The 12811-nt window shown below is 47.6% G+C and overlaps 1 protein-coding gene across 2 annotated transcripts in view; it reads left to right on the top strand.

Moving 5' to 3' along the window:
* Nucleotides 1-12811, top strand: part of TTC17 (tetratricopeptide repeat domain 17) — a 194194-nt gene that overhangs the window by 91138 nt on the left and 90245 nt on the right. For both annotated transcript variants that reach the window (XM_030200804.1, XM_030200805.1), the window contains exon 12: nt 10551-10697. In XM_030200804.1, coding sequence (XP_030056664.1) covers nt 10551-10697 — 147 coding nt within the window. The remainder of the gene's footprint in view (nt 1-10550; nt 10698-12811) is intronic.

Below are 12811 nucleotides of genomic sequence, written 5' to 3' on the forward strand. Positions count from 1 at the left end.
AGAGCTCCACAGGAAACAGGGGAGAGGTGAAGGGAAAAAAAGAAGTAAATTCATGGGGCACCACGGACAGGGATCTGAAGACTTGAGCCACCCGCAAAGCTCTACTGGGGACCAGTTGACCATGAGGTGTATTTTCAAAGCACTTAGCCTTCCAAAGTTCCATAGTAATCTATGGAACTTTGGAAGGCTAAGTGCTTTGAAAATACACCTCCATCTGGACCAGGAGAAAAGCACTCAGAATCAGTGACTGAAAAGTGTATCCATCCACCTGCTGCAGATAGAAAACACTGAGGAGCTGGACCAGATGCCAAGAAAATATTGAGGACCTGGATGCCAAGAGAGATGTCTTAGCTCAGTTTTCAGTTCTCTATCTCCACCTGCTGGTTGATGGACACAACTGTTCCCCAGATTCTGGAGTAGTGGGAAGCTACATAATGGACACTGTTTTGGCTGGCCATTTGTTTGGTTAGGTGTATTTTAGGAGTTGCAGCTCTGTTCAGTTGTGAGCCATTTGTGGTGATATCAGTTGATGCTGAGGAAGGTACCATCCTTCTTGTTTAAGGAGGGTCCCCTTTTCATGTCAATCAGATCATTTCATTGCTAACATTTCACAAAGGGGTACCTGGGTGAAGCTGGGAGGATCAGATGTGCACATTAATGCACATTGATCAGATGTGCATTAATCCTTGAAGTGATACTTGGTGACCAAATCCATTTGAAAATCTGGTTGTCTCTTTGCCGAGTTTGGCAGTCCCAGGAAAAAGAAAGCTGTGTCCAAGGTTATGGTGGCCTGCTGGATAAAGGTGGTCATTGCTTCATCTTTTGTTTGTGTAGGTCATGTAGCTCTAGAGGATTTGCAGATATGGGTCTGGGTTATGCATTTGATATATTGCCTTTCTGTAGTACAACCAAAGCAGATAACATATTATATAGGGGAATTTTCTATGTCCCTAGTGGACTCACATTCTAAGAGTTTTTTTGTACTTTCTGCTGATACTTTGGTTTCATCTTGGTTAGAGCATAGACTGATTCCTCCATAGGACATTTACAGTGAGGCCATATGATCTCTCTGCATTCCTTTGTAAGGCATATGTAGATTGGACATGCATTTTAGGGAGGATGTGGCGTGTTAGACAAGCATGTTGAAGCAGGCTTGACTTGATCCCACTGTAGATAAAGTATTGCTTGTTTAGATTGATTTAGGGGGACGGTGAGGAAGGAGAAATTAGACCTTACATTCTAATTTTTTCCTTGAGTCCCTCTAGACCACTCTGGAATGAGTCTTCAGCCTGCTTTATTGTGCAAGTATAGGTCTGTTTTAGAAATGGATTCTGCTCAATTAGGCCATTCTTTAGTTGCAATGGCCAGTGTCTCGAGGTTGTATGGTAGTTCAGCTATTAGGTCTGAAGCCCTCTTTTTAAAAGGAATTAGTTGTCATTTATTTTTCATTTGTTTTCTCATAGAATTACTGGATGTCTGAGGACTGTACAGGACCCTTTATAGCGTGATGTCATCATCCAGTTTTTCTGTTTTCTTTCTAGTGGAAGAGAGCACTAACCCATGCATCTGGAGAGGTCTAAATTTTCCATTTTTCTGGTTCTTTCCTGAAATTAACTAGAGAAACTGTTTTGAATATCTGTATGTACATGGACTGAGTTAACTTACAGCAAGCCACTTCATGCCAAATTGTATAATGTAGAATAGAATGCAAAATGTTGGCATCTCGTGCACAAAATACAGTAATTAAAAAATTTTTTGTAATCTCTTAAAATTATGAATTGTGATGTGCTCAGGACATTATATAGTGTACTACTGTCTTTGCCTCTGAGACAGGAGTAACCTTCTAGAGGTCTCCTGGAGAGTGAACCCTTGCCCCCCAGGCAGAACCCCGGGTAAGAAAAACTCTGGCTAATAAATAAGTAATAGACATAATAAATGTTTAATCAAATAGCCAAAGAAGCCAATCTGTAATTATTGAAATATCAACAAATAAAATCCCAATAGAGTATAATATGTAGCAAATAAAAACAGAGTTTTCCCTGGGAGCTGTCAATATGTCCACCTGCTTGTGGACACACTGAGGCTAGCCATCCTCAGTTCTGTTTCCTCTTAAATATTTTTTCTTCATTATCTTAATTATAATTACCCTTCCTACCTAATGAATATGCATCGTTCCAGAATATTCTATTTCCTTTTCTCCGAGGACAAGCAGGCTGCTTGTTCTCACTGATGGGTGACGTCCACGGCAGCCCCTCCAATCGGAAACTTCTCTAGCAAAGTCCTTTGCTAGTCCTCGCGCGCCCGCGCACACCGCACATGCGCGGCCGTCTTCCCGCCCGAAACCGGCTCGAGCCGGCCAGTCTTCTTTTGTCCGCACTCGGTACGGTCGTGTTTCGCCGTGTCGAGCCCCGGAAAGTCGACCTCGCGCGTCCAAATTTATTTTGACGTGTTCTTTTTCTTCGGAAAAGTCTTTAAAAGTGTCGGGAAGTGCTCCGGAAACCCCCTCCCGGGTTTCGGGCCAACCCCTTCCCGTACTTCCAGCTTTTTGCCCCGAAAAGTTTTCTTTCGTCGTCGGGGTAGGCCTCTTTTTGGCCTCGGTCGAGATTTTCTCCCTAAAAAATTTTTGGTGCTCTTTTTCCGTCATTTCGGATTTTGATTTCGCCGGCGTGATTTTTCCGCCCATGACATCGAAGCCTTCCAGCGGCTTCAAGAAGTGCACCCAGTGCGCCCGGGTAATCTCGCTCACTGATAGACACTCGTCGTGTCTTCAGTGTCTGGGGGCCGAGCACCGCCCTCAGAACTGTAGTCTGTGTTCCCTGCTTCAAAGGCGGACACAGGTAGCGAGATTAGCCCAGTGGAACGTGTTGTTCTCGGGCTCTTCGTCGGCATCGGCACCGGGATCTTCGAGTGCATCGACGTCGTCAGCGTCCGGACCATCTTCCTCGGCCGCCACTGCATCGAGTGCATCGAGGCATCGGGCCTCTGCATCGGCGCCAAGGTATCGGGCGACTGCATCGACGTCGGTGGTACCGGGACCTCGTCTGCTGATGTCGTCGGACGGTGGTGCATCGTCAGGAGTGCAGGTGAGGGCTGTCCATTCCCCTGCTGGTGGCGGTGAGCCTTCGGGTGGGTCTCCTCCTACCCTGAGGGCTCCTGCGGTACAGCCCCCCCGAGACCGACCTCCTTCGGTCTCGGCCCCGAGGAAGCGACGGCTGGATTCTACGTCCTCCTCGTCGGTGCCGGGGAGCTCCGGTGACATGCTTCGGAAGAAGTCGAAGAAGCATCGACACCGGTCGCCTCCCCGCGTCGGCACCGAGAGCTCTGGGTCGCCGAGGGAGTCGGCACCCAGCAGGCATCGGCACCGAGAGGACCGCTCACCCTCTGTTCAGGAGGTGTCGATGCGCTCCACTCTGGACAGCCCGGAACAGCCTCCTCGCCCGGAACAGGTTCTGACGTCGACGCCTGCATCGACCTCTTTGCCTTTCTCTGCAGCCGCTCTGAACGAGAGCCTCCGGGCCGTTCTCCCAGAGATTCTGGGAGAGCTGTTGCGCCCTACCCCTCCGGTACCGGCGGTGCTTGCGCCTCCGGTACCGTCGAGCGTGGCGCCGGCTGGCCCATCGCCCGGGGTGAGGTCCCTGACGTCGGTACCGCGTGCGGTGCCGACTGCGGCCACCTCCCAGGAGGGCTCCCCGACTACGTCGGCGGAGGGAGCTTCGCCGATGCGGGCGAGGGAGTCTACCTCTCGACGCCCCCATCGTGGACGTGGCTCCACGGAGTCGAGCCGGGCGAGGTTGCAGACACAGGTTCGTGAACTTGTGTCTGACACCGATGGTGAGGCCTCGTGGGAGGAAGAGGAAGAACCCAGATATTTCTCGGACGAGGAGGCTGAGGGTCTTCCTTCTGATCCTACTCCCTCTCCTGAAAGGCAGCTTTCTCCTCCTGAGAGTCTGTCTTTCGCTTCCTTTGTCCGGGAGATGTCTACGGCCATCCCCTTCCCGGTGGTTGTGGAGGACGAGCCCAGGGCTGAAATGTTTGAGCTCCTGGACTATCCTTCTCCACCTAAGGAAGCGTCCACTGTTCCCTTGCACCATGTCCTAAAAAAGACATTGATTGCGAACTGGACCAAGCCACTAAGTAATCCCCACATTCCCAAGAAGATCGAGTCCCAGTACCGGATCCATGGGGACCCAGAGCTGATGCGCACCCAGTTGCCTCATGACTCTGGAGTTGTGGATTTGGCCCTAAAGAAGGCTAAGAGTTCTAGGGAGCATGCTTCGGCGCCCCCGGGCAAAGACCCTAGAACCTTAGACTCCTTTGGGAGGAAGGCCTACCATTCTTCTATGCTCGTGGCCAAAATTCAGTCGTACCAGCTCTACACGAGCATACATATGCGGAACAATGTGCGGCAGTTGGCGGGCTTGGTGGACAAGCTCCCCCCTGAGCAAGCCAAGCCATTTCAGGAGGTGGTCAGGCAGCTGAAGGCGTACAGAAAATTCCTGGCCAGAGGGGTGTATGACACCTTTGATGTTGCGTCCAGGGCCGCTGCTCAAGGTGTGGTGATGCGCAGGCTCTCATGGCTGCGTGCCGCCGACCTGGAGAATAGACTCCAGCAGCGGATTGCGGACTCGCCTTGCCGTGCGGATAACATTTTTGGAGAGAAGGTCGAACAGGTGGTAGAGCATCTCCACCAGCGGGACACCGCATTCGACAAGTTCTCCCGCCGGCAGCCTTCAGCATCTACCTCTACAGGTAGAAGATTTTTTGGGGGAAGGAAGACTGTTCCCTATGCTTCTGGTAAGCGTAGGTACAATCCTCCTTCTCGACAGCCTGCGGCCCAGGCTAAGCCCCAGCGCGCTCGCTCTCGTCAGCAGCGTGCGCCTCAGCAAGGCCCCGCGGCTCCCCAGCAAAAGCAAGGGGCGAGCTTTTGACTGGCTCCAGCAGAGCATAGCCGACATCCAAGTGTCAGTGCCGGGCGACCTGCCAGTCGGGGGGAGGTTGAAAGCTTTTCACCAAAGGTGGCCTCTCATAACCTCCGACCAGTGGGTTCTTCAAATAGTCCGGCAAGGATACACCTTCAATTTGGCCTCAAAACCTCCAAATTGTCCACCGGGAGCTCAGTCTTACAGCTTCCAGCACAAGCAGGTACTTGCAGAGGAACTCTCCGCCCTTCTCAGCGCCAATGCGGTCGAGCCCGTGCCATCCGGGCAAGAAGGGCTGGGATTCTATTCCAGGTACTTCCTTGTGGAAAAGAAAACAGGGGGGATGCGTCCCATCCTAGACCTAAGGGCCCTGAACAAATATCTCGTAAAAGAAAAGTTCAGGATGCTTTCCCTGGGCACCCTTCTCCCCATGATTCAGCAAAACGATTGGCTATGCTCTCTGGACTTGAAGGATGCCTATACACACATCCCGATACTGCCAGCTCACAGACAGTATCTGCGATTTCAGTTGGGCACACGCCACTTCCAGTACTGTGTGCTACCCTTTGGGCTCGCCTCTGCGCCCAGGGTGTTCACAAAGTGCCTAGCTGTGGTAGCAGCGGCACTTCGCAGGCTGGGGGTGCACGTGTTCCCATATCTCGACGATTGGCTGGTGAAGAACACATCCGAGGCAGGAGCCCTGCAGTCCATGCAGATGACTATTCGCCTCCTGGAGCTACTGGGGTTTGTGATAAATTATCCAAAGTCCCATCTTCTCCCAGTGCAGAAACTCGAATTCATAGGAGCTCTGCTGGATTCTTGGATGGCTCGCGCCTACCTCCCAGAGACGAGAGCCAACAACTTGTTGTCCCTCGTCTCGCGGGTGCGAGCGTCTCAGCAGATCACAGCTCGGCAGATGTTGAGATTGCTGGGCCACATGGCCTCCACAGTTCATGTGACTCCCATGGCCCGCCTTCACATGAGATCTGCTCAATGGACCCTAGCCTCCCAGTGGTATCAGGCCGCTGGGGGTCTAGAAGACGTGATCCACCTGTCCACGAGTTTTCTCGAATCCCTGTATTGGTGGACAATCTGGTCCAATTTGACTCTGGGACGTCCTTTCCAAATCCCTCAGCCACAAAAAGTGCTGACAACGGATGTGTCTCTCCTGGGGTGGGGAGCTCATGTCGATGGGCTTCACACCCAAGGAAGTTGGTCCCTCCAGGAACGCGATCTGCAGATCAATCTTCTGGAGTTGCGAGCGATCTGGAACGCTCTGAAGGCTTTCAGAGATCGTCTGTCCCACCAAATTATCCAAATTCAGACAGACAACCAGGTTGCCATGTATTACTTCAACAAGCAGGGGGGCACCGGATCTCGCCCCCTGTGTCAGGAAGCCGTCAGCATGTGGCTCTGGGCTCGCCGTCACAGCATGGTGCTCCAAGCCACATACCTGGCAGGCGTAAACAACAGTCTGGCCGACAGACTGAGCAGGATTATGCAACCTCACGAGTGGTCGCTCAATTCCCGAGTGGTGCGCCAGATCTTCCAAGTGTGGGGCACCCCCTTGGTGGATCTCTTCGCATCTCGAGCGAACCACAAAGCCCCTCAGTTCTGTTCCAGGCTTCAGGCCCACGGCAGACTGGCATCGGATGCCTTCCTCCTGGACTGGGGGGAGGGCCTGCTGTATGCTTATCCTCCCATTCCTCTGGTGGGGAAGACTTTGTTGAAACTCAAGCAAGACCGAGGCACCATGATTCTGATTGCTCCTTTTTGGCCGCGTCAGATCTGGTTCCCTCTTCTTCTGGAGTTATCCTCAGAAGAACCGTGGAGATTGGAGTGTTTTCCGACCCTCATCACGCAGGACGAAGGGGCTCTTCTGCATCCCAGCCTCCGGTCCCTGGCTCTCACGGCCTGGATGTTGAGAGCGTAGACTTTGCCTCTTTGGGTCTGTCAGAGGGTGTCTCCCGCGTCTTGCTTGCTTCCAGGAAAGATTCCACTAAGAGGAGTTACTTCTTTCTATGGAGGAGGTTTGCCGTCTGGTGTGACAGCAAGGCCCTAGCTCCTCGCTCTTGTCCTACACAGACCCTGCTTGAATACCTTCTGCACTTGTCTGAGTCTGGTCTCAAGACCAACTCTGTAAGAGTTCACCTTAGCGCAATCAGTGCATACCATTACCATGTGGAAGGTAAGCCGATCTCGGGACAGCCTTTAGTTGTACGCTTCATGAGAGGTTTGCTTTTGTCAAAGCCCCCTGTCAAGCCTCCTACAGTGTCATGGGATCTCAATGTCGTTCTCACCCAGCTGATGAAACCTCCTTTTGAGCCACTGAACTCCTGCCATCTGAAGTACTTGACCTGGAAGGTCATTTTCTTGGTGGCAGTTACTTCAGCTCGTAGAGTCAGTGAACTTCAGGCCCTGGTAGCCCAGGCCCCTTACACCAAATTTCATCATAACAGAGTAGTCCTCCGCACTCACCCTAAGTTCTTGCCAAAGGTCGTGTCGGAGTTCCATCTGAACCAGTCAATTGTCTTGCCAACATTCTTTCCCCGTCGTCATTCCTGCCCTGCTGAACGTCAGCTGCACACATTGGACTGCAAGAGAGCATTGGCCTTCTATCTGGAGCGGACACAGCCCCACAGACAGTCCGCCCAATTGTTTGTTTCTTTTGATCCCAATAGGAGGGGAGTGGCTGTAGGGAAACGCACCATATCCAATTGGCTAGCAGATTGCATTTCCTTCACTTACGCCCAGGCGGGGCTGGCTCTTGAGGGTCATGTCACGGCTCATAATGTTAGAGCCATGGCTGCGTCGGTAGCCCACTTGAAGTCAGCCTCTATTGAAGAAATTTGCAAAGCTGCGACGTGGTCATCTGTCCACACATTCACATCTCATTACTGCCTGCAGCAGGATACCCGACGCGACAGTCGGTTCGGGCAGTCAGTTCTTCAGAACCTGTTTGGGCTTTAGGATCCAACTCCACCCCCCGAGGGCCCTGTTTGTTCTGTTCCAGGCTGCACTCTCAGTTAGTTGGTAAATTTTTTTAGGTCAATCTCAGTTATGTCCTCGCCGTTGCGAGGCCCAATTGACCATGGTTGTTGTTTTGAGTAAGCCTGGGGGCTAGGGATACCCCATCAGTGAGAACAAGCAGCCTGCTTGTCCTCGGAGAAAGCGAATGCTACATACCTGTAGAAGGTATTCTCCGAGGACAGCAGGCTGATTGTTCTCACAAACCCGCCCGCCTCCCCTTTGGAGTTGTGTCTTCCCTTGAAGTGTATTGTCTTGCTACATACTGGACTGGCCAGCTCGAGCCGGTTTCGGGCGGGAAGACGGCCGCGCATGCGCGGTGTGCGCGGGCGCGCGAGGACTAGCAAAGGACTTTGCTAGAGAAGTTTCCGATTGGAGGGGCTGCCGTGGACGTCACCCATCAGTGAGAACAATCAGCCTGCTGTCCTCGGAGAATACCTTCTACAGGTATGTAGCATTCGCTTTATGGTGAATCCTGTTCCAGCACTTTCTACCATCTTCCAACTTCTATCATTTATTCCCTAATTGCATAGACATTTTTAAGGCCTGTCATATGCATAAATTTTCATTAGATAATGGTTAAAGTCACCGTTATAGTGTCCACACCCTATTGCTGGAGTTACAATTTTATCCACACCCACTTACTTCTCCTTTTATTTATTTATTTAGATTTTGATCACACCTTTTTCAGTAGTAGCTCAAGGTGCGTTGCAATCAGGTACACTGGATATTTCTCTGTCCCAGGAGGGCTCACAATCTAAGTTTGTACCTGAGGCAATGGAGGGTTAAGTGACTTGCCCAAGATCACAAGGAGCAGCAGTGGGATTTGAACCGGCCACCTCTGGATTGCAAGACCAGTGCTCTAACCACTAGGCCGCTCCTCCGCTCTTTTGATTGTTTATCTGGATACTGCAGGTGTCCTTAGTCATAGGCGTCTCTGGCTCTTAGTTGCTGACCAGCAACTTATCATAAGTTAGCATAGGCCAAATGTCAAACCACACATTTCGACAGCCTCAGAAAAGGGTAGTTACCAGAAAAAATATAGTTTTATAGCTGTCTTGCTATTCCAGATCTGCTCCCAGCTCAAGAAAAGCAAAATAGCTATATTAAAATAAAAACTAGAAATATTTATTTATTTATTTATTTGATACATTTGTATCCCACATTTTCCCACCTATTTGCAGGCTCAATGTGGCTTACATTATATAGCAATGGCATCACCATTAACAGAGTAAGTGGTTCAGCATATTGTTACAATTAATGTACAAGAATAACAGGTAGGTAGGGTAAATAAAATGATAATACATAACATACAAGTGAGAGTAGGAAATATGTATGGTTTGCACCTTTCCATGGCCTCTGTGATATACAGTAATTACTATGTTACTGTATAAATGTGATAAAACACATCTCCAGCCACTAGCATCTATCATCATACAGCAGAACCTCCCAATGGATGTCAGCACACAACAATGTCTCAATGATTACAGTCCAAATTCAGAATTGCTAAAATGCGGTAAAAAGATAACTTATCTTGCTGTTCAAAACAATGCTGTCAGCTCTTCAGGCCTTACTCCTCATTATTATTGGGGGTCTGCAGATATATACAGGGCTGAAATGTCATGATTGCACTGTTTTACTGATCTTCATATTATGGCTTTTGTAGAGCCTTAAACTTTACTGTTTTTACATTTTGTATAATATTTAATGTATGTTTGATTTGTTGTAAACTGCTTAGACACAATAGTAAGTAGCGGGTATATCAAATTAATCAATCCAATCAGCTTAGGTCGATACTTTCATTCACACTGTCCCATACTTTTGCCTATACATCCTGTGGTGGCATGACCTACCAACACAGAGTTTACATATAGTGTACAATAAGACATTTGATGTAAAACATAATCCTAGGGGTAAAGTCTAAATATAGTAGTTTATTTTATTTTAGTTACATTTGTACCCCGCGCTTTCCCACTCATGGCAGGCTCAATGCGGCTTACATATGCAGGTACTTATTTGTACCTGGGGCAATGGAGGGTTAAGTGACTTGCCCAGAGTCACAAGGAGCTGTGCCTGAAGTGGGAATCGAACTCAGCTCCTCAGGACCAGAGTCCACCACCCTAATCACTAGGCCACTCCTCCACTATATTAATATATTAGTGTATTAAAACATGGTTATTACAAACAACTTTTGACCAAATTCGTTTCCATTTTCCCACTGGTTAGCAATGAAATTGTACCTCAACTCTACCCTTGTTACATTTCTAGTTCATTTTGTTTTTGTTTGTTTTTTTCCACTCTAGTACTTTTGTCCTTTTCTTTTCTATATATGTGTAATTTCCTTGTGCCTGTTTTTATTGTAAACCACCTAGTGACACATTGAGGCATATTTTCAAAGCACTTAGCCTTCCAAAGTTCCATAGAAACCTATGGAACTTTGGAAGGCTAAGTGCTTTGAAAATATGCCTCATTGTAGCCCAGATATTAGAGAGAGAGGATGGGGGAGAACTGTGTACATGCTTGGAGCAATCCAGTCAGACCTGCAGTGTCTTTACAGATCTCATTGCCTTGTTCAACTTGACTTTTGCCATCTGTCATTCTCAGTTTGGAGAAGACTCATCGATTTCTGATATGTCATCAGTGAATCTAGATCTTCCCACAAATCAGAGCGATCGTAATGAAGCTGCCCAGTCGCCACCAGTACCACACTCCATTCTGAAGGTGTGGGGTCGTGAATCCGAGACTTTCCTGGTAGGTTTTTAAAAAAATGTTTGTAATGTTATATTAATTCCGTGTGGCGAGACTGCAGCTATTTTCCCCACTTTCCAAGGATTCTGAGATTTGCGACCCTTTTATTTTTGGGGGAGGGGGCAGAAGTACTGCTGTAATCCAGTCAGTATTACATATGTGTCAACCAATGCCAGTTTGGGGGGTAGTGGGGAGGAACTATAAACTAATATTAAACAAGCAATACATCAGAAGAGTAATTTCAGTAAATAAACCACTGTTTTATCCATGGAAATGGGCTTTGAGAATGCCGTCTTGTTTGTGTATGGGTAAGTTTGTGTGCATGCTACCACTGCATGCATTACTTTACCCACAATGAGAAGGGCCATGCCTCTAGTTGGTACCGAGTTAGAGCTTGCACTTACATGCATACTTTTGAAATTTCAAATGTACAGTGTTTTTTTCTGTGAAAACTACTCATATATATTAGTGGGTAGTTTTCCTGAGGTATTTTCAAAGGAAAATTATGCACATTTTTTTTTTAACTGGGACAGTCCACAGAAAGTACCCACACACTTTGCATCTCCCGCAGTACTGGTAAGATTATATAGATTGCACGTGAAGAATCCTAGTTATCCAGTGCATCCTCTATCAGCAATGCACTATAGTGTCTATCACTGAACTGTGAATTAACCTTGGGTTAATTCAGATTCTGAGTCGTATACCATATGAGATCTGAATGTTTTAGTAATTATATATTTTTACATGGAACCTTTGTCACCAGTTTGTCAAATATCCTTCCAAACAAGTCCTCACACTTATCAAACAAAATAAAGCATTGTCTGTTATGCATAAGGAAGAAAAAGCCTAGGTAGACCCTGACCTGCTTGAAAAGCTAAACTGCTGCTCTCACTTCTAATTTTTGAACTATTGGCTTCTTTATTTTGCACTGCGAGTCCCTGACGCAGATCGCGAAATGCTGGCCATCTTCTGACAAGCTACTGTGGCAATAGACTTTAAAGCTAATTACTTTCATAATGGAGATTGTCTAGGAACCCTTCTTAATTTTACAAGTAAATTTCTCAAATAAAAGCATAGGAGATTTTTTATGCCGATAATTGAGATGCTATACCTACATAGACCGTAGCTTTTTAAGCAAGTCTGGATCTACTGAGGCTTTTTCCTCCTTATGCATAACAGATTATAATTTTCTTTTGTTTGATAAGTGTGAGGACTTGTTTATGAAGTAATTCAATATACTTTGAACTCCACTTCTTTCTATTTTTTTAAAGTGCCCTCTTAAAAGAATTTTTGCAAACCACTAGGGCATAACTGCAGTTTGGTCGTGGTCTAAAAATCCAGAAATCTTTCTAAGAGAATTGGGTCTTCCCAGTTCTGTCCTAGTGAACACCATGATCAGTCAAGTTTTCAGGATAGCCACAATGAATGTATGTGACAGAACAGTGTGTTTGATCAAATACACCACACCTCACCAACTGTTAACAACCTAAACAAAGGAAGAACACTTACATGCGAACAACCACAACAGAAGAGAAAGAAGGGCCCAAACAAACTGACCTCAACAAAGAAACGACAACTAACAAAAGTCCACTTAACACCAACTACAGAAGACCCATTCCAAACAATCCAAATGGGCTACGTCAGTGCCAGATCTGCTGTAAATGAAACAGCAATACTAACAGACTGGATCATGTCAGAAAACCTCGACCTACTCTTCCTGATTGAAACTTGGATCCATGACCAAAAGGATCCCATAATCCTAGACCTGTGCCCTCCAGGATACAAAATCATACACTGGACCAGAAAAGAAAAGAGAGGTGGAGGCATAGCACTAATCTATCGGTCCCACTTTACCACCAAAACCACTGCCGAGTCCATAACACCTCAACTTGAAATTGCCTCAATCAGAATCCACAAGAAAACCCTACGCGATCATGTGAATTTTGTCTTGTTTTACAGACCTCCAGTTAATTGGAACGAAGGCCAGACCAACTTCATGGACTTCATTTCAAACACTTGTGTAACCAACTCCAATACACTGGTACTAGGAGACATCAACCTTCACTTAGAAGACCTGAACTCTGTCAACGCACGAGAATGTAAGGAATTTCTCCATT

This window comes from Microcaecilia unicolor, chromosome 4 (genome assembly GCF_901765095.1).
Source record: "Microcaecilia unicolor chromosome 4, aMicUni1.1, whole genome shotgun sequence".
Lineage (NCBI taxonomy): Eukaryota > Metazoa > Chordata > Amphibia > Gymnophiona > Siphonopidae > Microcaecilia > Microcaecilia unicolor.